This window comes from Temnothorax curvispinosus, unplaced genomic scaffold (genome assembly GCF_003070985.1).
Source record: "Temnothorax curvispinosus isolate PA1 unplaced genomic scaffold, ASM307098v1 QBEX01013129.1, whole genome shotgun sequence".
NCBI classification, from domain to species: Eukaryota; Metazoa; Arthropoda; class Insecta; order Hymenoptera; family Formicidae; genus Temnothorax; species Temnothorax curvispinosus.
In genome coordinates this window covers 663,096-689,476 of record NW_020222909.1, presented here as the reverse complement: position 1 = coordinate 689,476, position 26,381 = coordinate 663,096, and the positions used below count along the sequence as shown (strand labels likewise).

The 26,381-nt window shown below is 38.7% G+C and overlaps 4 protein-coding genes across 12 annotated transcripts in view; 1 reads left to right on the top strand and 3 right to left on the bottom strand.

The window, feature by feature from the left end:
• Positions 1 to 84: 84 nt before the first annotated feature.
• Positions 85 to 11,131, bottom strand: LOC112463199 (mitochondrial uncoupling protein 2-like). Of its 2 annotated transcripts, none has more exons than XM_025029413.1 (6): positions 10,936 to 11,131; positions 6,685 to 7,202; positions 6,434 to 6,567; positions 4,423 to 4,532; positions 2,653 to 2,868; positions 85 to 2,508 (listed from the first exon to the last, which is right to left on the bottom strand). In XM_025029413.1, the coding sequence occupies exons 2-6, from the start codon at positions 6,802 to 6,804 to the stop codon at positions 2,123 to 2,125; spliced, it is 966 nt and encodes a 321-aa protein (XP_024885181.1). In that variant the 5' UTR covers positions 6,805 to 7,202; positions 10,936 to 11,131; the 3' UTR covers positions 85 to 2,122. The 2 variants fall into 2 exon arrangements, with proteins under 2 accessions (XP_024885181.1, XP_024885182.1); XM_025029414.1 differs by lacking the exon at positions 10,936 to 11,131 and adding an exon at positions 7,624 to 7,741.
• A 3,012-nt stretch (positions 11,132 to 14,143) lies between these two features.
• Positions 14,144 to 15,913, bottom strand: LOC112463200. 4 transcript variants are annotated; one of them, XM_025029418.1, is made up of 6 exons: positions 15,743 to 15,913; positions 15,405 to 15,495; positions 15,117 to 15,323; positions 14,912 to 15,041; positions 14,458 to 14,789; positions 14,144 to 14,353 (listed from the first exon to the last, which is right to left on the bottom strand). In XM_025029418.1, exons 3-6 carry the CDS (start codon positions 15,315 to 15,317, stop codon positions 14,252 to 14,254), a joined length of 765 nt encoding a protein of 254 aa, XP_024885186.1. In that variant the 5' UTR covers positions 15,318 to 15,323; positions 15,405 to 15,495; positions 15,743 to 15,913; the 3' UTR covers positions 14,144 to 14,251. The 4 variants fall into 4 exon arrangements, with proteins under 4 accessions (XP_024885186.1, XP_024885184.1, XP_024885183.1 ...); XM_025029416.1 differs by having other exon boundaries at positions 15,117 to 15,326; positions 15,767 to 15,913; XM_025029415.1 differs by having other exon boundaries at positions 15,767 to 15,913.
• A 787-nt stretch (positions 15,914 to 16,700) lies between these two features.
• On the top strand, positions 16,701 to 21,854 carry LOC112463196 (mesoderm induction early response protein 1). 5 transcript variants are annotated; one of them, XM_025029406.1, is made up of 5 exons: positions 16,701 to 17,334; positions 17,836 to 17,971; positions 18,232 to 19,293; positions 19,655 to 19,782; positions 19,989 to 21,854. In XM_025029406.1, exons 2-5 carry the CDS (start codon positions 17,855 to 17,857, stop codon positions 20,632 to 20,634), a joined length of 1,953 nt encoding a protein of 650 aa, XP_024885174.1. In that variant the 5' UTR covers positions 16,701 to 17,334; positions 17,836 to 17,854; the 3' UTR covers positions 20,635 to 21,854. The 5 variants fall into 5 exon arrangements, with proteins under 5 accessions (XP_024885174.1, XP_024885175.1, XP_024885173.1 ...); XM_025029407.1 differs by having other exon boundaries at positions 16,701 to 17,381; XM_025029405.1 differs by having other exon boundaries at positions 16,702 to 17,689; positions 19,992 to 21,854.
• The window catches only part of LOC112463201 (nucleoporin NUP188 homolog), a 7,036-nt gene continuing 2,148 nt past the window's right edge, over positions 21,494 to 26,381 (bottom strand). Inside the window, exon 6 of the mRNA XM_025029419.1 lies at positions 21,494 to 26,266. Coding sequence (XP_024885187.1) covers positions 21,846 to 26,266 — 4,421 coding nt within the window. The 3' untranslated portion in view covers positions 21,494 to 21,845. The remainder of the gene's footprint in view (positions 26,267 to 26,381) is intronic.

Below are 26,381 nucleotides of genomic sequence, written 5' to 3'. Positions count from 1 at the left end.
CAATTTAAAATTTAATACAAAAATTATTTCCATTTTGAATAAAATAGTATAAAGTATAGTACAAAGCAATACTTCGCAACGAGATATTTCAAACAATATTTATTTAAAACTGGTAACAAACATTTAAAGCTATTCTCTATGAAAATACTATCTACATATCATATAATAAAATCTATTTGTACATATCTCGAAAATCAATACTTCGGAAATTAAATTCCATGGTGAAAGAGATTATATGTTCGCTATAGATTTAATACGTGAGAGCACTACTTAAGTTAGTATGGCCGCGTATAATTATTTAGCTCGGAAATAAAATTCTCGAAAGTTGAAAATATATCACAATATTACCATCTAAGCAGTGATAGAACAATGACATCTAGGAAGCTTTACATTTTTGGAATATTTGAATCACCTCTAAAAGTAAACAGGTTCAGATAATACCAAAAATAAGGGAGCTGTGTCATTCCCTAATACGGTACCTCGCTCTATACTTTCTACACATAACATATGATTATATAAATATAGGAAATAAATGTTAATGAGTTGTGATTCTCTGTAAGTTTATCAAACCTCGCCTGAAGACTTCCTGAAGCGATTTTTTTGTGTTCCATTTGAGTTATCTTTAATTTTCGACAAGATTTTTACATGCGTATCAACATAACGCCAATTATAAGTTTTATTAATTTTAGATATTATTGCGTTGTGCGTTTAAATATTTAATATAATTTTTTCAGAACAGTTACATGTAGTGACACATGCCATATCATAATCCGGATGATAATCAATGAAGGAATTTATAATAATGTGTGGAATTCGTAAATGTGTTGAATAAATGTCGGAATAAATGGTAATCTATGTTATTAGAACAGTGCAATTTTGTAATAATTACGTATAAATACGAAATATCGCAAAAAATCGTATAATATATTAATATCAATGTTCAAATTCTGAATGCAGACAAAGCATTACATTTTATATATCTCCATATTGCAGAATTCATGGTGATATTGCTTGCATCACAACGGCAACGTTTCTTTATTATTCGAAACAAATTTTTAATAAATAAATTCTTGATAGAAACATCTTGTGTCCAATTAAGCGTAGTCAGTCATATAGTACTTATACACTATGTACGTATACATCATTTTAAGATCAAATAGTTGTCGTTATCGAAATTTCACGATACACATGTATCGTGCGGATATACCTCAAATCGCATCATCATCCTATAAAAGTTGGCAATAGTGGTATTTCATTATAAATAATAAATAATTTTTTTTTGTAATAGAGGATTTTCAAAGCTGCTTCTCGCAGACTAAATTATTCGTAATGATAATGTAGCTTAAAAAAAATTCGTTGATTAAATTATGATATAAATTGTGCCCTGTATAAATGTTAATTGACTGAATCAAAATTATGTTGTACATGCTAAAAATTACGCGCTAAGGCCACGAATCAGTTAATTAAAGCAACGTTAAAAATAGAATACGTTAATTTGTGATCACAGTCTTTTGTGAGACTCTATCTAGATTTAAGCAAAAACATCGGAATGAACTTCGATAGTATTATTGTCTGTTTGGCGCGTTAATGATCTGTAATCATCGTATAATCCACCTTACCGAGAAATAACTTAACGCCTTATTACAAATATATAAAACTGATGCAATCCAAATTTGTTTCATACAAATTATCAAGAAATCGTCATTGTTTCTAGTGTGCGTACGTGCACATTTAAATGAAAACTAGAGTGAGATTGTAGCCCTATTCCTATCACATTAATTGCTATTTCCAACGGTGTAAATAATTTTTGTTGGTCAATGATTAATCTATCGTTGAATAATTCGACGATAAACACCGATATTCGCTGCACACTTGCATTTAGGAAAACGAACGGAAAAGAAGCAGTAATACGAGGACATTTATCATCAACGGTTGAAATCATATCTTGCGGCGGAATATCAAGCCTCCAATTTATCTACGTTTAATTCGCACGGTTTATCTAAGCGAACGCTAATCTTCTACGGAAGTGTGAATTTCGATAAGGTAACACAAGAGATTACACTTGATTTTATCGCTCTTTGCACCGGTTCGGCAGAATAATCGGAATCGGTAATCGAGGATCTTACTCGACGTCGTGTAGCTTTTTCATCTGCAACTTCATCTGTTCGTAGGTCACCCATAGTACGATGTTCCAGGATACCAAGCGCGCGAAACTCGGCACGAAGCCCTTGTAGAATGCGGTCGGACCTTCCTGGACAAAGGTCTTGATGGCGCAGTCTATCGCGCCCTTGTACTCACCGGCGGCGCTGTTCATGTAACGCGTCTTTATGACGTCTACGGGACTTGCTGTTAGGGTGGTGCAGAGTCCTGCGGCCGTCGCGGCGGTCAAGTGACACGGTATCCCGTCGCGAAGATAACCGCTAGCTAGGATGAGATCCTTGATGATATCGTAACAGACTATCTCTGCCACGTTCACGATAACGTTCCGCGAGACGTTCGGCATGGTTCCTACGTGTGACGAAAAATAGCGGACTCGGATTACTTTCCATTAAAAAAATGTCTTATTTTATTTTATCTATTGTTTGTACAATAATTTCGATGAATGAAAAAATAAGTTTTTAGAATTGAGCAATATTTCACGGGAGGACTCACCTTTCCAAAGACCTCTCGCGCCTTCCTCACGAGCGATATTCTTGTATGCCTGTAGAGTGGAGCTATACCTCACCGATGATCGTCTGATATTTCCAGCCTGCATGCGGATCTTGACGACGTCGGTCGGCTGAGCGATCAGCACCGCCAAAGCGCCCGTCGTAATTCCTGCGGAGACGCGTACGCCGATGTTCATCGACGTACCGCTCTTACTGTTACCTGTTGAAATAAAAGCGTGCGATGAAGAATTACGGCTGTCGTGTAAGATCCAACGGATAGTTAAAAAATTAAGAAGTGAGATAAGATGGACGCGAATTGCGCGTCGATCACTTTTTATTGTCTTATTTAATATTCTTCAATTACGATCAATAATGAGATGTCTTCAGTATTCGCAAATTTCTCAGAGAGTTCGATGTTAATTACGAACCATAAATCGTTATCGAAAATGAATGATATATTTGTATAAAAATATAAATAGCTATATAATATCGGGATTCTATTAAAAATTCGACATTATAAAATTTGCGTATAAATTCATTCTGTCTTATTTTCCGATGGTGTTATCGATGTTCGTCTACATATGCCCGACTTACATACAAAATAGATTTAAATTACAATAGATTGCTTTAACTTAACATAAATTATATAATTTACATTTAAAGCAAATCACTGATAGTTTACATAAATACGGGAGTCTAGAACGAATCATTAAATTAAAAGGAAAAACATTTGGAATATGTATTGTATTGGTATATACACCAATTTACGAATTGTAAACGATCTACAGAATTCTGCAAATTTATTTTTACACATGTTTCTGAGAACTTGGGGAAGTAATTGTAAAATTCACAAATGTGACGATACCGAAAAGCCCCAAAAGCAATTGAATCGCAAAACTACATATATGAACAAAATTTGGGAAAAGTCTCAGCAATTTGTCAAAGATGAATTAGTTAGTTCGTTACATCTAAACAAATATATTTGCAACAAAAAGGTTTGCAAAAAAAATTTGAATGCCATTTTGGCGAATCAAAACTGTGCAAGCTCTTCTCTGCAAATGTAAGTAAGGTAAAGTGCATAAATATGTAACAGCCTTACGATTGTCCCCAGTGCAACGAGTAAGAATTACAAGAGATGTTTGAGTCTCCTCTTTGCTGTATATTCAATCTTTTAGCTCTCCTATTTCCATTTTTTGACCGTTAACCTATCTTTCTTTCAATCTCCCTTTCCTTCTTTCTCAGCCTCGAAAACGACAGAGATAAGAACGAGAAAGAATGCACATTTCAAGCATCCAAACCAATCCCAGATGATCCGCGTTTTCGCCGTGATAAAACGAGTGGCCGATATGATAATTCACCATGAGTACGTGTCCATGTATGTATGTATGTACATATAGTGTTAGGACATTCACCGTTAACTATCATTGTTAATTCAGTGTTCTTTTTAGTATTATTTAAGTTTTCCAATATTATAAAGTTATTAAAATAACTGACAAAAAAATTTAATCATCGGAGAACGATTATATATTTCACGATTTTACAATTATAATTCACTAAATATTGTCTAACACTAATATTGTATACATGTCGTGTGTGTTACTAATACGATAAAAGTTCGTTTTATTATATAAGATATACGGATGTGTGTATGTGTATTTACGTGTTACACATGTTTAAGGAATTGATGAAATTATAACGTGCGCGGCTACTCTCATATACATAGGTATATCATATGAGATATGTTATCAAAAAGTTAGGAGTTTGTTAGATGTACCGTCGAAGATTCCAGCGTAGAGTGACTTCACGCTGTCGTAGAGGCCCAATCGTATGCTGGCGAAACACATCTGTCTCTGGAGTCCCGCGGATAGACCTCCGTACAGGCTCCTGTAACCACCCTCGCTCAAGCTCACCGCCCTCACAATTCACCCTCAAGCGCATCTCCAGGGCATCTTTTTTACACGTTTCTCTTTCTCTCTCTCTCTTTCTTTCTCTCTTTCTCTTGCTCTCTATCTTATAACGTTTTTTTTTAATATTATTCGCCTTTTACGCAAATATTGCGCAACTTTTTCATTTTTTCTCTTCCTCTTTTCCCGTTATCTACGCAATTTCACTCCGTTTTTTTTTTTTAGTGCAACAGATATTTTAGATATTGAATGCTTTAACGAAAGTCAATGCTATTCGTTCATGAAGTAATTCGCAGGTGCGCGAGAGAAAAGAGAAGCGGCTCGAAAGCCGAAAAGTAACCAGGAGAGAGCGTGCATCATCGTCAGCTGGTCACGAATTTTAATGCCGTATCAAAACTCAAACAAGGAAGAAGACATCGATGATTGGGAAAGTAAGTCGTTGCTATATACATATATATACATATATACATATACAAACAAAGTAAATGTTATAAAACCAAAAAGAGAAATGGAGAAAGAAAGAAAGAAGAGAAACTACGTGAGAACTTAAAAGAAATGTATCACGGAGTGGAGATGTGCGAGACGGATAAGCGGATTGTCTTTCGAAATTTTATAAGCATTATCGGAGAGTAACGGCTATCGAAAGATATAAGAAAAAAATTTCGTGACATTTTGTACGGCATGCAAAAACAGTTTACGCGAAGTATTACATCCATTCGTATCAATAATGTATCACGCGATTTATTTTTGCAAAATAATTGATAAGGACGGATCTTATAAACATTCTGCACGAAAGAAACAAAATGCAGAATAGTTGGTCAATTTTGCGAAAAACAGTATGTACTATGAAAGAAACAGAGACACGAAAGACAACCCGTGCAAAATAAAAATAAGAATAATTTGTAAAAATAATAAATTAATAAGAAGAATCGACGGAAATGCCATCGACAAGGCTCGTTATGCTTATTTCGCTTCATATATTTCGACCTTCATCGAATGTAATGCGTAATCCTTGGAAGTCAGTTGCATCCTTCTACCTATTTTGCTTGCGCATAAATTACTCTACATAGGCGAGCGCTTGTCCGTGGCATCCAATCGAAGGGAAGAAATTAAAATCATATTTATTTGATCGGAGATTAATCGCAAGATTCTAGAAAAGTTTCCCAGAATGAACAGTTATTGTACACACATGTGCCAGATATCGAGCGAAATCTCAACAAAAACACGATAAGTCGCGAACATTTTCTCATCGATTCCTTTTTTACTGATATAATACGAGGATGCAAAACACACAGTTAAATAAGTTAAGTTAATCGATGTACATCATAATGGTTAAACAAGGCCATTCTATGTGACATGGTAAACATCTATGGTAAATATCTATTGTAATATCAGATCATATAAGAAATACAAAGAAAAATAAGTAGCTCTTTATATTTTAATTAAATGCATAATTTGTGATCTTACGTATTTTTAAATTACATATGTAATATAGATTGTATTCTAAATTAATGTATTTTCTGCACACTGTTTTATACATATAATTTAATTAATAAACAAAAAACTTAGCTCGATCTGGCACACATCGAAACGAGGAGAAACTGGTTAATAATAATAGTTTGTGTATATTGCGAAAAGTACCGCATATTATCATTTCAGAAATATTGATAGTTGAACGTGAAATAAATATTGGATTAACGTGCGATTGCTTTATAAATATTTTTTATAAGCTTTAATTTGAATCATCGCTCTTGAAAGACAAGAAGAAGATCTGCATTTACAGATTCAGTATATATTGCAATAAATATTAATAATGCAAATAAAAAGTTATTTTACCTACCATCATCTCTTAAATTACTATTAGGATAATGGACAACGTACCTTGCACCTTCACATCTGACGATGTTCACGATGGTCTGGAACAGTCCCGGCTGGCTCGTTCTTACTGCAAAGACCGAGCCTTCCGCCGATGCCAACAACAGAGCCTTCTGAATAACTTGACCTTCTCCTGCGATCTTAAAAAATCACATTTCGATCGTGAAAGAAATAATTTAATTTTCAGAACAGCGAACGGGAGAATGCAACGAGATAATCACGGGAGAAATGAGCACAATTGTTTTTACTTTACTTACCTGCATTCTGACTTTGGCGGTGTCCAACGGAAAAGTGGCTAAATCGGCGATGCAGGCCGCGGTGCCGGCGGTAAGCAATTTGACACCAAGTGAACCATCATCCGACATTCCCTGCTTCATGATTTTCGCTGTTCGATACACTCTTTTTCTCTTTCAAGATTTCTCTCCTCCTTATTATCGCTGATGCGTGCTGGTAAAGGTGTGCGTGTGAGTACCTCGTGCAGGACTGGATAAATTGGGATAAATTTCCGGCTAATTTTTCTCCGCGTGACAAGAGAGATCCCTCGAGCTCGCTCCTTCCCTTCCAGCGGGATCCCTTTTTTTTTAGGCAAGCGATCCTATGTACACTATATACAGAGTCCTACCAGAGGACAGGAACCTTTAGGTGTTCATGAATCCAACTGGTGGTCTTAAAGGCACGGTTCCCTGAAGTGATCGGGATACGCGTGGAGCCCTCCCGACCGCGAGCACTCGTGTTTGATTTCCTGATGGTGAACTTCTTTATACATACTATTTTCCTGTAAACAAACGATGCAAAAAAACGTTGTACAATATTCTGACACGAGAAACTATCGGTTCGATGCGAACGCGATCGACTGTCGACCGCTAAGCCGATAGCCGCTACTTTTATCCCACGAGAGAGTGGGTACCAAAGTGCGATTTGAATGTCACAAAAATGGAGCGGCTGATAAGCGTAAAAGTATACCGAGACGTAATTGCGTCGCGACCGAAGGTAGCGTACTCGATTGCGCATTTATATGTATCGAAGATCAATGACCATCGAACGAGGTGGTGCGCCTAGCGACCATTGATCAGCGTCGAAAATCCATTCTTGCGTGAGTTGCGTGAATGTCTATCGTGTTATCGCAAAACCAAGCACACGCGACAATATCCTGCAATATCCGGATGAAGGCTATCGAGACCATCGTAATGACGTACCGTAATGCTAATCGCGATTAATAACAGATAATATATCCGTTTTCGTCTGCCGTCGTTATCACGACACACGCGTCTCGCCAATTACGTCGACGACGGGTTTCCCACGATCATGTAGAAGCCGCGTACTGCGTCGGACGTATCCTCGTTTCTACTTCCGAAAGAGAGAGTCTTGGCTACGGCATGGCCAGATACCGAAATAGAACGCCATGAGAAGAGAACTTTGGTCGGCTTGGTAACTTGCCAGTACCGGAGGGAGAGAGAGGCTCAGAGAGCTTAAAGGCCATTGCACGTAACAAAGTTTTAGTCATAATCGTAAGGCCGTAAGAAAATAGACCAATCACAATCGATTATTCTTCGAGCTCAAGGAGAATAATCGAGTGAGATTGATTTATTTTCTTACGGCCTTACGATATTATGACTTAAAGCTTTGTTACGTGCAATAGCCTTAATTCGCGATTTTAATGATTAACGTTTCGACGCTTAAACAATACGCATATTGTATAATATCTTGTATTTGTATAATATGTCTCGTTATAATATGTGCCGCTTCGGCGTCGTTGTGCTTGGATGCGGCGCGTCATGTAAGGGACAGTCGACAAAAATAATTCAAATCGCAATGCTAACGATCGTATACCCATATCTATGTCGCGGTATAAATTATTAATAAATATGGATAAGTAGACTAAATAAATGGTAGGGTTCGAGAAAGAACGCTACGCAGCGCGATTGGCAGACTTTGTCCGACCGTTTTGTTTTGTAGAACGGCGTTTATTGAATATCAATCGCGACTGGTTAATCTGTTATTGAGCTTAAACGAGCAATTATACGGCGAAATCAATGCATTGTCAGTATGCAGTATTCACTATATATTCAGTCAACTGAGGAAACACGTCGACGAACTTCGAGATTTTTTAAATGTAAACTCGAGAGAGATAGCTGGCATTTGAAGATTTGTCACTTTATTTCCTTCTTCGACTTTGCAAATGAGTTTTATGGACTACCTGATTGACTAAGTCCCACTAAAACGATCATTTACGCAACAAACGAGCTGAGGGTTCCAGTACATAGTCCAACAATCATCTTGCGTTCGCGCGTTTTGAAATTTACCAACACAAACTGCGTATATATCGTGAGAGAACGAACTTCGTCGCGGTCGTAAAGTATGCGGGGCAAAGTCCACGTTTGAATTATTTTCACCGCGTGACGAAGACATATCGCGTTGGTGCCGTGCCTCCGCAACGTCACGCGTGTTTATCATTGCGAGCGACGATGGGTATGGAGTTTTACTCGAACCGTCATCGACCTTTAATGTTCTTAACTGTAATTTGATGCACCTAATAAAATTTACAGAGACTGGGAACTGTTTCATATTTCAAGAATGTCTACTTCTGCCACGATATTTGATTTTTGAATAACTTTATGTCGCCGGTATAACGTAAATCGAATCAAATCAGATTATTTTTTTTTCAATATAAAGAATTAATCGTTCGCTTGTTGTTGTCGTCCTTTCAAAGAAATCAGGATAGCCTTCGATAGAAATGCGGAATTCTTGCGGTATCCTTGTGCGAGAATACGCCGGTGCGAAACGAAAGACTTGTATATTGATTGTTCCTGTCGCGTTGACAGAAAAGCGCGGAATATATGTGCATTGCACATGGAAAGAATGGGGAGATATTATCGGCATTGTGCTTTCCAATACGAAATTTACCAAAATCGTCATTATGTGGTATATAATAATTATAATACATATATAATTCAATCTTAAAATATTTAATTGTACTTCTTCTATTCCTTTATTTTCTTGAAACTGCATCAGTTGACATAAAATTACGTTTAATTCTTCTTTTTACGGGACCGTTGACCGTTTAATGCAAGGGCGGATTATTTCAGCCTAGATCATAGTCAAGTTCGAGTTTATGCATTATTTTTCAGAGAATCCTCCCGCTTCGAGTCGTCGCTAGAATCGGAATCGATGGATGACGGATATGGGTCATGTGCGACGAAGTAAAATAAAAATCGCACGTGAAAGTATTTGCTTCCGGGCTTATTTGTCGTATATCGCGGCCCGGCGTGGGTGTTTTGCGGAATCGACGTAGCGCGGACATGGTGCATCAGTTGCATCACGTTACGTGGGTGCCGCGTTTCTGCTTCGCCAACGAATCGGCATCGCCTCTCGTTCGTTTCAATGCGACTCGCTAAATTGCTCGCAAAGCCACTGCATGACTCGCGAACATGTTTTTACTCGAACCGAACGATGCCAGCCGGCGCGTGGGAAAACTTCTGTCGCGATTAGCAACTCGCGACATCGTAGACTGCAGGCCACACCAGCCGGACGATTAGATTTTCGCGTGTTACGGGTCGATGACATCAGTCAACGCTAATTGTAATTAGCCAAATATATGCTGGACTATTTTGCAGCCGTTATATTACGCTACAGAAAAAAAACCAAAAGACTGATCCGCAACGAGAGTCGGCATTGATAGAATTAGGACCGTCGTGTGTGAATCACGTTTCTTGAAATCTTTTCATCATTTTTTTAATTACAAACAAAATTAAGTAGAAAAAAAGATCGATATTGCATATCGAACATATTAGCGACTGTTTAAAAACTTTTTTTCTTAGAATCAGTCAGTCGTGTCACACGTTGATAAAATTGATCGTCGATTTCAGCTCTGTTTGTTACGTTTTTTGTTATGTAGTCGAAACTTCTAATAGCAGTCGTATTCGCAAAAAAATCTGCATTGTGAATCGATTTGTATTATATGCAATCAGCTGTCGCGTCTCCGCGGGTTCACACCGTTCACGGAAATAATCGCGGAACGTTATTTACAATGCAGATGTCAGCGAACATTGATTTTCCATCGAATAGTTAAATCCCGTGATAAAATAAAGGTAGGATACGCCAGATATTTACCCACACACATTCACGCACAGGGTGCATCGTTGATGCCGTAATCATATTGCGTATTTCAATATCTGGCTTTACTATAAACGTACGCGTGTTGCAAAAGTTACAATCGGCTTTGAAAACGTTATAAAACACGACGAATTTGCCGAGACATTTGATGGTAATGAGAGAACTATTTCCCCACGGCTAATACATTTAACATTCTTGATAATTGGTGGTATCGTTAAAAAATCAAAGAGGAAGGAATCATTCGGATTTGACGAGGAAAATAAAATGTAAACGCGGAAATAAGCATGCAAATGGAAATGAAAATAGCCGGCCGTTCGACTGCGCGGCGTTAGCGGATTATAACAAATTGGAAAATAGCAAGAATAGTAAGAGAATAAAAATCACGGGCCACTTACCAAGTGTACAGTGAGTGGATAACAACACAACTGAAAGGAGTTGCGAGTAAGCACCGTTTATACCGGCTCGCCGACCAATGGAGGAATAAGATCAAAGTCGATGCCGCCCAATGGATAGTCGTTCATGGCGTCATTTCCCACCAAGGAACGCTGAGCTTGCGGAAATCGATAATTTCTAGAAGCGCGAGCCGCGAGGACGATGTTGAACGGCCTGGCCGGGTGGCGACTGGCGCATACGCTGACGCGCTCTTCGCGGCGCGGCGAGTCTGCTCCGCAATTCCGCATCCCCTTTACAAGGGCGTCGAGGGAGATGCGTCATAGTTGGAGCAATATTTGGTAGCAGATTGCTATTTCCGCTAGAAGAAAAGAAAAGAACAAGAGAGAAATAAAAAGAAATATATTGAAAAATGATAAAGAAGAAATTTCCCATTTACTTCAAAAACATTAAATGCTCATTAAGCCCGATTAAACTAAGTGGATCATCTGTCCCGCGTATTTTATTTTCAACTCAGGCGACGAAGTTAAATACATTTAATGACATTTCGTGACGTCATCTACTTGAATTTCAAGGTTTTAAATAACAATAAAGACACAGTTGCGACTTGCGACAGACTCTATACTCGTAACGTTGCGTAACACAAATTCTTATGTAATAACATTGTATTAGTTTTAACAGATAATACAGAAATATAGGACGTATTTTCAGCTGCAATAATATTTTTGCGCTTATCGGCTTTTAATGTTTTTTTTTGCTGCATTTTTCTGTCTCCTTATGAGGCGTAAACTCGTTTTATCTATTGCGCAAGGTGTGTAAAGAATAACACCATACATATCTATAAAGTGAATCATTATATTTGAAACATATATCTCGCTTAAAATTTCGTCGCATATATACAAATAATTAGTTAATTAAATCGTTCAGAAACGTATATGTTAGATATGTATAATCGATATCTTTATAACAGCAGTAGCAATAGGTTGTATATGAAATATTTTCATTCAAGAACCGCTTATTCAATCCGGTTGATTGGATCAGTATAATATTGTAATATCGCCGGTCTTGTACTTTGACTTTTTAATATCTCGCAGGATTTATTAACGTTATCATCCATTAGTCATTTCAAAATTTTTTGTACAAACTCGTGTCGCTCGAATATAAAAATATTAAAGTAATTATTAATTTATTTTATTATCGTAGCATAATAATTGTTAACTTTTTACCGATTTTTAAAATAAATTTATTCACATTTCAATCCCGGATATTCTTAGAAAAATACATCGCGAGGACTTTTTGCGACAACGTTAAGGAAAACGCGATACCGATTTTCACGGTATTTCTAATGACAGAACAGGAAACAAGTGAGGAGTAGATAGGTAGATAGGGGTAGATTGCAAGGATTCATACAACGATATAACTCGCGTGTGAATTTAGCAGATTGTGTTATAATAAATATCGCGTAAACTTACTTCCTTCGTCGCGATTCAGGTGTTAGCGAATGGCGATAATTATCGCCACGCGGCCCTCGCCATGTGTCTGGCCATCGCTATGTATGTCGCTACCGGGGCACTCGGTATAATCCAGCAAGCTTTGTCGATGATCGGCGTGTTCCTGTTAACTTTACTGGGTAGAGCGATCTTGTTAGTCGGTCACATAGTAACAGGAGACGGTAACACTTCGAGGGAACGCCGAGTTATCAGGGAGGAACGGGAATCGTACACGGATTCTGAGGACGATCGTGCTACCGGGAGTGAAAGATCTCTGAAGTCGAGGCATAGCTCTGAAACAATAAGACCCACTAATAATGCACAAACAATTCCTTCGACTCATGAAACTTCTATTTCCATCTGATACTCGTCAATTGGTATTTCTTTAAATACTACGATGCTTATACTTGTATTAGCCAGCGTGCACAAAGTTCATTTTTTACTTGTCATCATTCCTATATTTCTGCTGTCACGAACTTTTTTCAGATATTGATTATACAAAATGCCATACAAGATTAGTGCTGAGAATATTGTACCTTAAAATACTTGGAAAGAGACATATGTATCTAGTATCTAGTGCAAAAGTGTAACTGTTACCAGTTATATAAATAAATTATTGCAGAAATAATTCCAAAGTAATAACGCAAAAAATGGTGTAGAAATATCATAGCTATATTTAAATGCACGTTCCGCCTAATTAATGTTCCAATCAGTTTTATCTAACACTTAAAAAATTGCGTGAGATGAGTTGACAATTTTTATTAACTTAATATAAAGATAGCAGAATCTGATTCGTTCGGTTTCACAAGATTTTAACTGATAACCAACTTGAGATGAATTATGTATTTATCGATGTCACAATTGTGTGCCTTCGTATATTTATCCTTTAAACACGATAAAAATAATTTTAACTTATCTTTAGAATAAAATTATAAATTTCAGATTTTATTGGATGTGATTAAAGATAAAGTATTATCTTACTCTTAATCTTTGTTCTTTGGTTCACCTGGAAATTAGTCACAAAAATAGTTGCATAATAATTATATTCTTCAAATATGTAAGTATAATATTAATTTCAATAACAAACATTTCGATAATATTGTAGGAAAGCTTTTATATGATAATATAAGTAAGATACGATAATATATCGTAGGAAAGCTCTATAGATAGCTTTATAGATAGTATAAGTGGACGGAATACGTTAATATACATCATAAGAGAAATACTTGTGATATATATGCTTAAATCTAATTCATTTTATAATTTTTATATATGGACGGAACTATATCGCAATAAGTTCGCAAACATATCTAGCGAATGTCATAGCAAATGTCAAATAAAAATACATATATAAAACTTGTATTGTTACATATCATATCGATTAGTCTGTTCATTGTAAAATTGTTAAAAAAGCAGTACAGTTGCAAAAATTATATGTAACTTTTTTAACAAATTCTTTGTGCGTACTAATCTATATATACAGCCGGCAGTGACTTTGTTTAACTTGAAGAATTAGTTTAATCATTTTGTTTCAATATATATAAGATGAGAAAATATGTATCAAACATTTAGTTGACAAAAAAGGTATTTACACAAATCATTTTATAATAATAATTTTATACAAAAAAGAGATATTGCAAAACATTTTTATCAGAATAAATTTGTATTAAGATAGAAAATATGTATGTATGATATATGTATAGAAAGTTTTTTTTTCTTTGTGAAAAAAAAAAGAGAAATAACAATATTTTTTTTCTTTGTAAAAAATTATCTAAAAAAAAATATATAAATACCTTTTTCATCTACTGTATATAAAACTATGTCTCATGTATTAATTAACGGGCATAGTTGATACTGCGCTATGAGGCGTTGTAGGTCGAGAACCAGCAATAGAATGTGTCGTTGATGCATTTAAAGACTGCATTGTACCAATCTGAAACAATACGTTTTAAATTTATATAGTTTATAACTATAGAGTCTTTGTTATGTGTATTATAATTATGGTGTATAAAATATAATGAAGTAAATATATCGTACCCGCAGATGAGCCAGATCTTCTAATCTTGTTAGATCGCTTAATTCGAGATATAGAGAATATACAATAAGCCAACCATATGCAGAAATGCAGATAAATACTATCCATAGAAGACACATCATGATATTGTAGGCAAATATCATGTCGTTTACAATGCTGAAGAATATAAAAGCAAATAGTCGGAAAAGAGTGAAAATGGCAAAACTATACAGCCATGGCACCATTTTCTTTTCATGTTCTTTCCGCAGAGCTGTGATCAACATTAAAGAAGTCACAAAGACGACTATTCCACCCAACATGGAGAACAATGCAAATACGATTAGAGCATTTCGAACTGAAAAAAGAAACAAAAATAGGAAAAAGACAAATAATACATAGTTCTGTGACTTGATTAATTTTTAAAATTTGTTCTTATTTACAAAACTGTCTTCTTTTTTAATTAAAAAAAGAGCTTACCATGTTGACTGCCCACATAGACAAATTCATATGATATGATGTAATATCCATAGTGTGTGGAGCCAGGCGCAGCTTGTGAGAGACAGTAGATATCAAAAATAGCTGTACATATCGTGAAAAAGGCCAGGCACTGTAATAATATTTATTCTATATTACTTCAACCACAAGTAAGCATTCCCAAAGATTGCTTTCGTTAAACGCATACCGATGAGAATATAGCGGTGAACATAGCACCCCTTTGAATGTCAAGTATAAAAGCATGCGTCACTCTATGCTTTTGATACCAAGGAATTTTTACACTGCGAGCGGACCTCGATGATCTGAGATTTGCACTGCTGCGAGTGGTGGTTACATGGGAATACACAGACGGCGTTCCCATGCTGGGAGACTTCTTTCCATAATGCATCTTGACCTACTTGCAAGCAAAATCAAGCACAATCAATCAAGTATCAAATGAAACAAAAGACTTCGATAATAGTCCGTTTATACTTACGAGATTATGGAGACGTTGAACAGGTAATCAGTTACACAATCTCCTTATAGTACGTTATGTGATTAATGATATGTATCTGTGTTTACTCCTTCTGAAACAGAAACATCACATAAACAGAATAGCGAGTTGCGTTGGTTTTATATCTTGCCAAAAATGCTCCAGTTTTTCTTGTATAAATTTATAGTGTTTTAATAATTGAATCATATTAGCAAATAAAAAAAAATGACACAACAATGATATAAATTTAGTAACAAACGTATATTATGACTCATACTGAAAATCTTTATCAAGTTTACAATTTTGTGCTACAATATTAAAGGCACTAGTTAATTACATACACGTATTCAGAGAAATAAACTCACTTATCGCACTCGCATACTTGAAAGAGTACGCAAACGTTTCGTACTAATTTTTCATGTAATGGACACGCCTTGTCAAATATTCGAAACGCTGCTACGCTTGTATGCAATTATACGATCCTCGGGCATGGCTAAAGTGTCAGATAGAGTGGAAGGTGTCAAATAAACGTAACGAAAGAATTGGGTGGAGTGAAAGTCGAAGATCTTTTTCGGATGAGTTTTGGAACGCAGCATAGATGTATTATAAAAATCATTATAAGATAAATAATTAAGTGATAACAATATAATATAAACAGATAGTCGTCAATGTACGAGGTACATTTATAAATAAAACATTTACTGTTTTAATTATCTTATTATTATAATAGTTATAATATTACAACTAATAATAAATTTATAATAAGTCTACTTATATATTATTAATAAATCAATTAATAATATCAATAAATAGATTTATATTAATCTGAATAGAAAAGAGTGTATCTCAAATTCCAATCAACATTTGCAGGCAGAACTGTTTAAAGCAAAATTTCTAATTGCATAATTATATTATTCCTGATCTAATTTTTTCGCTATATTAAACAATTATAAAAAAATTATTAATTTTACTCATGTTAATAAAATAATACAGATAAAGTGTTAATCATAAATTAATTGCGATATATATAATTTATTATTCTTGACTTAATCTTTTTCTCAGAACGTGCGTGGCTCTTACTTTTAGAACCAACCACGCAACGCAGAGTGTTGATAAGACGAACTCAACGGTACTGTCTACTGAACGCGGCCATTTTCCCGAAACGCCCCCATCTAGTCATTTGTTACGTTCGCGGACCAATCACGTTGCGTTCTGCAATTACGCACGCGGACGCTCCGTCTTCCTTTCTCGTGGGAGTGAGGGAGAGCGAGGGAGAATCCGGATGCACACTCGCGTCGCGAGCGCGCGAGTGCTCGCGAGTCGCGAGGGGTAACCGAGGGGTAACGACGCTCTCGGCTGTCGCGTCCATTTTCCGAACACACGAAGCTCGAAGCTCGGAGTCTCGGGAGCTCGGGCTCGGGGGGAACAAATGCGACGAATACAAATAATGGAGTGTGCGTCTTTCGGTTGATTGTTGATATTCGCCCGATTCACCTGTAAACTCGCGAACTCCGCATGTGGCGTACGTCGCGTCGCGACGTTGCGATTGCGAGTCGCGCGCTTCCCGCTCGATGAAATGTTGTGCCTTACGTGTCTCTGACGTTTCGCATGTCCGAGTCCGCGAGTCGAGACTGTCGAAAGTCGAGAGTTGGGACGGATCACGGACACACGGACGACGGACGTTTGTTGTTTGTTGTCTGCCTGTGAACCCCGAGGACGGTAGAGAAAGGGAGCGGGAAGGACTCGCGCGTAGTCTCATTCAACTCAAGTCACACACAAACAGTGTCCGTAAGCGAGAAGGGATCGACGAGACGCGCGCTGCCCGGGCTGCCCCGAGTATCCTGTGATGTTTCGCGAAATGTCAGTTGCCGCTGTGACGAGACTGTGACATCTGTGACGTCTGTGACGCCGGTGTCGTGACGTCGTGGTCGTCGTGAGTACCGCTCTACCGCTGTGACACGAGTGTCACGTCTGATTGAGGTTAGACCCCCGCGGCGCTCCGAATGTAAACCCTGTCTTATGTCTTTATCCCGCCTGTCGCCTGTGTCTCGGACATTGAAGTCGAACTAAGCTAACTTAGACCCACCACTGACTCCTGACTCCTGACTCGAGACTCGACTTCTGTCTCCGTGTCTCCGGAGAGATCGCTGACTACTGGGGGGAGCGGTGGTTGGTGGTTGTTGTACTATTGTGGTGATACATTCCGGTGCTGCGTCTATGCATTGATGTGTGTATATACCGTTTGTGTGTCATGTTCTCATCTCGGTGAATAGGGATTGTAGAATCATGTAAGTGCGCATCCACTTACGTAGCGACTAACTAGGAAGTAGGAATCGTAACTTGTTGTCATGCATCATGTATCGAGGGAGATTTAGGATATTAATACGCGCTGAAAGTTAAGGATAACGCTTATAACGGCACGTGTTCCTTACAGGGCAGATCGGGATTATGATATGGGTTCTGCAACGGAAATGATGGTAAATGATTTTGATGACGAACGAACATTGGACGAGGAAGAAGCCTTAGAAGGTAGCGAGGATTCTCACAACGAGTTGTCCAACTTGCAAAAGGTATATTTCTGTCATATATCTGATATATCGGCACTTTTGCACATATGTATATGCATCTGTCACTTTGTAACAAAATTCTGATCCCGACTATTCTAGGATCAAGCCTGAGAAATGAAAAAATCGAGCCCATAAATAATTACAATTATGATAAGTTTCCGCAACACTTTGGACTCAAAGTGCGTTCTCGTAGTGAGATTCCATGTTTAGTCTCTAAAGTACGCTCGATGTAATAATGATCTATTTCTGTCTCTTTGAGCAAGGAAGGTGATATGCCACTGAAAGATCTTCTTGCCATGTACGGATACGGTGATCCCTCGACGGAGAATTCAAACAGTTCCGATCACATGTTGCTGCCATCTGGAAGCGGCGATCCCGAGACCGAGGAGCGTTACTCGGACAAAGGTGACAACGATGCTGATGACGACGACGATGATGACGAGGCTGATGCAACCAGTAACGAACCGGACCTTAAACAATTCTACACAGAAATGCTAGTAAAGGGGAAGGATAAGTCATCGCCGTTGTCGGGATCCGCGACGAAAGGCAATAGCGGCATTGGAGTAGGCAACAGGGACAGCAGGAAACGTAGAATCGACGACGACGAGGACGACGATGAAGATGTCGAAACCGAGGACTGCTTGATAACGGGCACTCGAAGCGGAAGTGGAAAGAAAACCAGAGCGTCACCTACAACGGGAAGTGCTACGGCTGTTGCGTGCGATGGTATAGTTAATTTAGGGGGAGCCAGTGCTACCGATAGCACTATCGAAGAAGGTAGCGCCAGTGGCGCGATCGATGGTCCGGAAGATAGGATAGTCAGTGCGGGAATAGGTGGTGGCAGTTCGAGATTGTTACGGAGTGTTTCAAGGCCGCAAAGTGAGGAAGAAGAGGACGACTGTGACTACAGTCCAGACGAGGAAGAATGGAAGAAAACGATCATGGTTGGTACTGACTATCAAGCAGCGATACCAGAAGGCTTGTGTCGTTACGACGATGCCTTGCCATACGAAAATGAGGATAAAATGTTATGGGACCCCAGCCATATATCCGAGGAGGATACGGAAGAGTTTCTAGAACGCGCGCAACTTCCTGCGGTAAAGGGTGGTTCGTTGCCGGCCGGCTCACATATTAGAGATGACGAGCAGGCTTTATATCTTCTACTGCAGTGTGGCTACAATCTCGAAGAAGCACTACGAAGACGTCGAATGAACGTGCTTCCTCCTACGGATGCGGTGAGCCTTTGGTCAGAAGAGGAATGTCATAACTTTGAAAATGGATTGCGCACTTACGGGAAGGATTTTCATCTTATACAGAAAAATAAGGTATGTATTATACATATATACATACATTATACACATACACGCACATGCGCGCACGCGCGCACACATACAAAATTAAACTTTAAATTATTAAAGATTGAAGTAAAAATATTAAGACGTGAGTGGAATTCTAACTTATTAAAAATATAGAGCTACAACTGCAATGCTAATAATATTGCTTAATTTTTTCACAACTGTATATAAAACGCTACCATTGTACGATACAATAAAACGCTATTGCAGAATAATTCTTTTACAGTCGAGAACTTTAATTATATCATGTAATTAATTTAATATATTTGTACAAGTCATCGTTGCATTGTGACTCAGTAAATTTTATGGCGAACGTTTCTTCTTTTCATAGGTAAGAACGAGATCGGTCGGAGAGTTAGTACAATTTTATTACTTATGGAAGAAAACGGAGCGGCATGACATATTTACGTATAAAGCGCGATTAGAAAAGAAAAAATATGCTCTGCACCCCGGTATCACGTGAGTATTTTCTCTATCGCAATTCATGAATACGTTTACATTAAAACACGAAAACTTTTGAAATATACTATATGCAACCTATTAGAGAAAATTAAATTCTTAACATTCGATAATAACATTATACATTACCCAATTAACACACTTTACAATTGCTTTCGTTAATACACTTATTGCAAGCGTGAATGACAGAACCATTAAATCGCAAGCAGGGACTATATGGACCGATTCCTTGAGGAGCAAGAGGGAGTGCGAGATCGCAGCAGTTCACCGAATGTTCATTGTTTGCTGTATGGTGATGCCAAGCGGCAAAGATCGAGCACCAGCGTGATCAACAACGACGAGTCCAAATCAGCGGATGCTTGGGATGGAAACGCGGTTGATCCATTGGCGGATGTTAATGGCCCAACACCACCGCCGCCTCCACCACCTCCACCACCACCGCCCTTGGTAACGTCAGCCGCGACTACCATGTCCTCGTCAATATGCAATTCCAGTGCTTTGACCATACCGACGTATTGTTCGCCATCGACTCGTCATCCGGACTGTCCCTCGTCCGAATCGAGTTGTGTGAACCCCCTAGCGTGGAGTGGTATAGTGTCCCGAAGTCAACCTACCTCTTCAGTCATCACAACGATAACGATAAATACCACTACAGCCACTACGTCTACAGCAATGGTCACAGCTCTCGGCTCGACGAATACAGTTACCACTAGTTCCACCGCTCCTGCTGCTACCGTTGCCGCCACTGCTGTCTCTAATAACTACTACCATCAACGAGTAACATCATCCAGAAGCAATGATTCTCACGACACGCCCTCGCCCGAGAACATTTTACCTCATCTGCCCCCTTAGCGTCTAACCCGACCTTCAGGTGTTCATCCTGAAAGGCGACGGATGTCCTTGCGCGGTGTGCCTAACTCGGCACTCGCACCATCGCTATTGTCGTAACGCATAATATTCGTTAATATCAAGGATTCTATTTTTATACTGTATCGCGCGTAATATAATTATTAATCGTCTTTAGCGCGAGTGCGCCATGTTGTATAGTGATGCGGAAAACGGAGGAAGACACGCTTTTGCGTGGAAGATTAGAGCATATGTAAGATTAAAGATACAAATTCAAGATAAACGCGGCAAAAACGAGCGAGGGTCACTGTAGCTTTCTCTATTTTTCTTCTCTCTGTTTATGAACATAGAGATATTCCATGCAAACAGAAAGACACATTTTGAAAAAGACTCGTTGGAAAGCGCCAGTATTCAACAGAGAAGTGAAATAGTATTATACACTGTAAATTTTCATGGATAAATCATTGTATTGCATAATATGTAATTGATCATGATTCAATTTGTCCAAGGCACGTTTGTCCTCGAATCGGCAATAAATTTGTAAAAAGTATGGTATGGAATTTCGCGAAATGATTTCTTAAGTACGACAAAGTGGAATCTGATAAATGTTGGAATGATAAAGTTAAAATGAAAGTCAATAGAAACATGGTCATCGTTATTTTAATGTAAAGGATGCGCGTAAATAGCGATCCTAATAATTCGTTTCCCTCGTTAAGTAGTTGGCTGTGTATAAAATCATATAGTTTGTATTTTCACGTTTTCCTAGCAAACTATTTAAGAAACACGAAATATTTCTAATTTACTGGATACACATTATATTATGTTTAATCATTTATAAATAGTGTTGATATAAAAAAGCACAGGCTAAATTAGAAACGTTGGCCTTTTTATTCCTCATCAATGTTTCATTATAAGTTATAATACATAATACATGAAAGAATGTTACGTTTATTATCAATTAACATTAGCAAACATTTTTTTATCTTTCGCAAAATAACATGCACACAAGTGCTCAATTATATCATACATGCTCAATTATGTCAAATTATTTACTTACAATTATGTGAAAAAGATGGTAGCTTTTAATGTATAAAAACGTAGCTCTTAATGTACTCATCATTTATAATCATCATTCTAGAATGCACAGATCTAGTTTCCATTTCAGAATGATGAATTATATATTAAGAGAACTACGTTTTAAATAAAAAAAATACTGTTCATCGAAATTGTGCCGAGTCCAACGACTCGACAACTGTCTTAAGTAATTTCCCCATTAATGGTAAGAACTGCACGCTGCTGACATTCGTTTTGAAAACGCCAGTAGTGAGAACACTGTCATCGAGTCTTTTCTCTTGTGTTTCAGTTTGGTTCATCTCCATCGAAGAATTTTCGTGGTCGGGTGAGCATACCGGTGCTTTGTCAATAGTACTATCCTTCTGGAGTCTCGCTGGTAAATTCGTTTGCGTCCGATCACTCGTATCCTGAATCGTCCTAGAACTTCTTGTATCTGCGTCTATCAAGGAACCCTTCACCTGCCAGATATCGGGAGTACCGCGGTGTTCGAGAAAATCGAAGAAGACTCCTAGCTCGGTAGCGGTCTCCCGTGCTATAAGCTGACGATCTCGCAAAGTAAGCCTGGGACTTTTCACTCCTTCCAGAGCCTGTGACAGTATCAGGATAAGATTGATTTCTAATGCCAATCGTGTATTGTTCTCATCCATAGACTCAAACCATGGATCGCTAAATCTGTGATTTCTTGCTATGATTGGGCTACTGTTACCCGGAGCGCCGGGAGCCCCACTACCGCCACTCTTCGTGACGTGTCTACCGGTTGCCAAAGCGGTTGCTCTCGAAAGAATGGTATTTTCACATATCAATGGATCGTAGGGTCGACGCAAGAGTCTAGGACTGCTAAGTAATGACACGGTGACATCTAGACCGCTGACGTATCCTAGGAATTCTCCGCCAATGTTGGATGACGTTCTGGAGGTTGAAGCGGAGGCTGCGTGAATGATTCGTCGTAAATCCTTACTCGTATGCATACGCCGGAGATTTTCTGGCGCGGCGCGTTCCCATTCCTTCTTCGCAGAATCCGTTTTATCTTCACGTCCAGATTGCGGCGTTGAAGATGCGGGTAACGAAACAGCAACGGGTTGCGAGCGAGAGTGAAGAGCCTGGGTAAACAGTTGCGTCGAGCTGATGATCGTGCCATAAGTGAGTTGTGGCCCGGAGCTCATGCTCATTTGCGGAGGCCCAAAGTTCATTTCGGCCATCGGCGTATACCAGTAATCCTGAGTATATATCGTATCTACCAGGGTATTCAACTTTGGTGAAAAGTGGACGAAGCTTAGTGCGCAGGTCGTGTTTATGACGATCAGTTTGTTCACCAGTAGTTTCAATTCGCCGCTAGGCAACCGATTATCGCAGGACTCGAGCTCTTCGGCACTCTCCACACTAATACCATCAATGATGAATTTGAGTATTCGCGGCCTCAGCAACAAGTTTACCGTACTATCGTACGCCAGATACATGCACTTGATAAGAGTTTCGCGAACGCTTGGTTGAATTGAATTCCAAACGTATGTTTGCGTGGCTATAGCATGTATAAGAGCGACCAGTGATTGTATAAGATCAGCGGCCAGTAGATCGGCAGTGTGTCTCAATAACGTGGATACCACCATTAATTGGTGCTCGTGAGAATTTAAGAAAACAACTATATGATTAACAAACATCATGTGCGTCTCGCTGCTGACCAGACCTATCAGAAATTCCAAGCCTAGGGTGTACAACGGCCACCAATCCTGGCAACGCCATTGACCATTCGCCGAATCATCGTACAGCGAATCGAGCATACTGTTGGAGATGTCTGTTGGTGGAATCAAGTTGAACCAGAGTTTCGCGACGTCATTGTCGTTGATAGGATACGAACAGTATGGTGAACGTGATATAACACCCAACAAGCTTAGTGCCGCTGCGCTGAACTTCAGATATGGGTATTTTTGAAGTGTACATCCGACGCATACCATCAGTTCAGGTATCATTTGACGAAGTTGCACACAACTGGCTCTTAGACGATGCTTGAAATTGGCATTTCGTTCGACGTATGATCGTAACAGTTGCGTCACCATGCTGATAGCTAACGTCGCTGGTAGACTTTCTCGTATACCGCGGAGTGTCTCTGCGCTGTGACAATCAGCCTTCTTTTGCGTACCTTTTTCATCAGTCTTGAACTCGACAGAGAATCGCTGTTTTCGGTGTTCCAATTGAAGAGCAGCTTCCTTCAATTCCTCTAGTTCACAAATAGCAATCGTGCAAGAGTGCGCTAAAAGATATTCCAGGGTTGCCGAATCCTCGGCTAAAGTACTTTTGACCAGTTGCACGCACCCAAGCAGCAACGAGATCATTGTCTGTCGTAGGGCTTTTCCAAAGCCGCGATAAGTCTGCGCTATTTCTTGCGTGAGTTGCGACAGTCTGGTTTTAAAAATCCTCGAGTCACCGACGCACATCTGTTTCCACGAAGTGATGCACCTTAGGGATAAGGAAGCCAGCAACATCGGAATCTTGCCACTGCTAGAATCGTTGGGTTCCTTCACTCGCTCCAATAGAGAATCCAAGGCCAACTGAGTTAAAAGATGCGCTTGTGTTACGTTAATTGGGTAATTTTTCGCCGTTCGATCGTCAGTGAGCATAACGATAAAGTGATACCAAGACTCTAAATTAATTTCGTACAATGGTTCTATCAGTCTATCTTGCTTTGTACGCGGTTCTTTATTCTCGCCTTCGCCATTTGCAGGAACATCCAGAACATACATAGCTAATTTTTTCCAGTGATCCTTAGACTTGTCCAACAGCTCCTTTAGACTTTTCGAGAAATTATTCTCTAACAATGGGCTTTTGTACAATTCTAATGTAATTACATCTAATAATTGAGAATAACCCTTCGCATCCGCCACTAAAGTTTTAAAAAGCGGTGCGAATAGGTGGCTCCAGAACTTGTCTCGTTTCCGGAAAAAATTGACAAGAATCTCATTTCTGTGATACCACATGGCGCGCAATACCGTCATCGTGCTGTCGTACAATTTATCACACACAATGTCGTCTTCCTTGTACATTCGTTCTAAATATGAGTCCAAGAATTGACTGCAACCCTCAGTAAGAAATTCATCGGCTGAACGTGGAAAGATCCTCTTGCGTTCTGCTTGATGCATGATGTTGAAGAGAGCTTCCGTTAAGCCAGGTTGTTTCTCCAGACACACGGCAACCAATTCCAAGATAGCGACTTTGACCTCAATCGCGCATGTCGGCAGAGTTAATCGAAATGCGAAGGTTTCTCGTATAGATGTTCCATCCATTCCCATGCAAACGAGCAAAGACATGGAGAATTCCTCCGCGAATTTTTTTAATAATCTTACAGCCATTTTTTGCAACGAAGGGCTAAACCAAACATACAGGTAATTAACAATGGTTGGTACTATAAGAAGTCCATTGGGTACTCTCGGAGAGGAATACAAAGCAATTTCAAGAGGCGACCGGTCGCTTAATTCTAGATTTAGAGATTTTCTAAACATTAACAGTCGATTGACTATCGACAGAGCTAGTTCTACACTCTTGATAGTCTTGAATCCTTTTCCATTGATCCAATTTGTCTCCGTGATCATTTTATTGTGCAATGTACGCTCGCCCGTCCGAAGTAATTTTAGCAGCGCATGACGCGGTTCTAAGTAGAGCAAACTGTATACTACAACAAGTTGCAACTCGTTGCGAATATCGTTTTTAGGTAAAGTTGAGTCCAGAGCTCGATGGATGCAAAACATACTCTTCAGCCACAAGTCGATTCTTTCTGCGTTTGATTCAAAATACCAGGAGTCCAGCTTAGGTAATACAGCTTGTAGCAGAAATACCATGCCTGGTATTTCAATGGTGTACATGGCTTCTCTACTATGCTTGGTGATTAGATAATTGTACAATGTGTCTAGAAACGCGCGTAGAATGGGATACGTATGTTCGATGGTTTCTATACCTGAGAGCCACGACGCGATGAGACCACTGTCAAAGGAAATCGCTTCCGCAAAGTCTAACGGCTTTTGATACCAATTATTAAATTTTGGATAAATACCAGATCGCATTCGCGAGAGAATGTCTTCGGGATATCTCAAAACCAATTTTGATGAAATGCTGATGCAGACGGCAACGATTCTGTACAAGTTCGGTGGCAGTGTTGGATATGAGAACCGATTAATAATTTCGAAACTTAATTCTGTGGGAATAACCATGCTCGATGGTATATCAATATTTTTAGCCAATAACGCTTCGACCAATTTCAAACCTTGACAAACATTTTCTGGTAAATCAGTCTTCACCGCGCTGATATTTGCAATTCCGCCACTCGCTTGAGAAAATAATTGTTCTATTTTATGATGCAAAGCATTCCAATAACTTGCCTCTGTACGAAACAAAACTACTTCCTTCTCATTGGACAACACGGTAATGTTCTCGCGCACGCAGTTGTTTGTTATAGTAAACGAGTTCTTTTGAATTATACAATCTGCTTCGTATGGCCGTAACGGCTTACTGTGATCTCTTCGACGAGGAACTTCTATAGTCACTGTTTGTAGATTATCCAACTCCGACGCGATCTAAATAAAGAATAATTTATTTTATTTAACACATAATAAATATTAAGTATTTAACAAATTCGATATAAATATTCGATATATATATATATATATATATATATATATATATATATATAT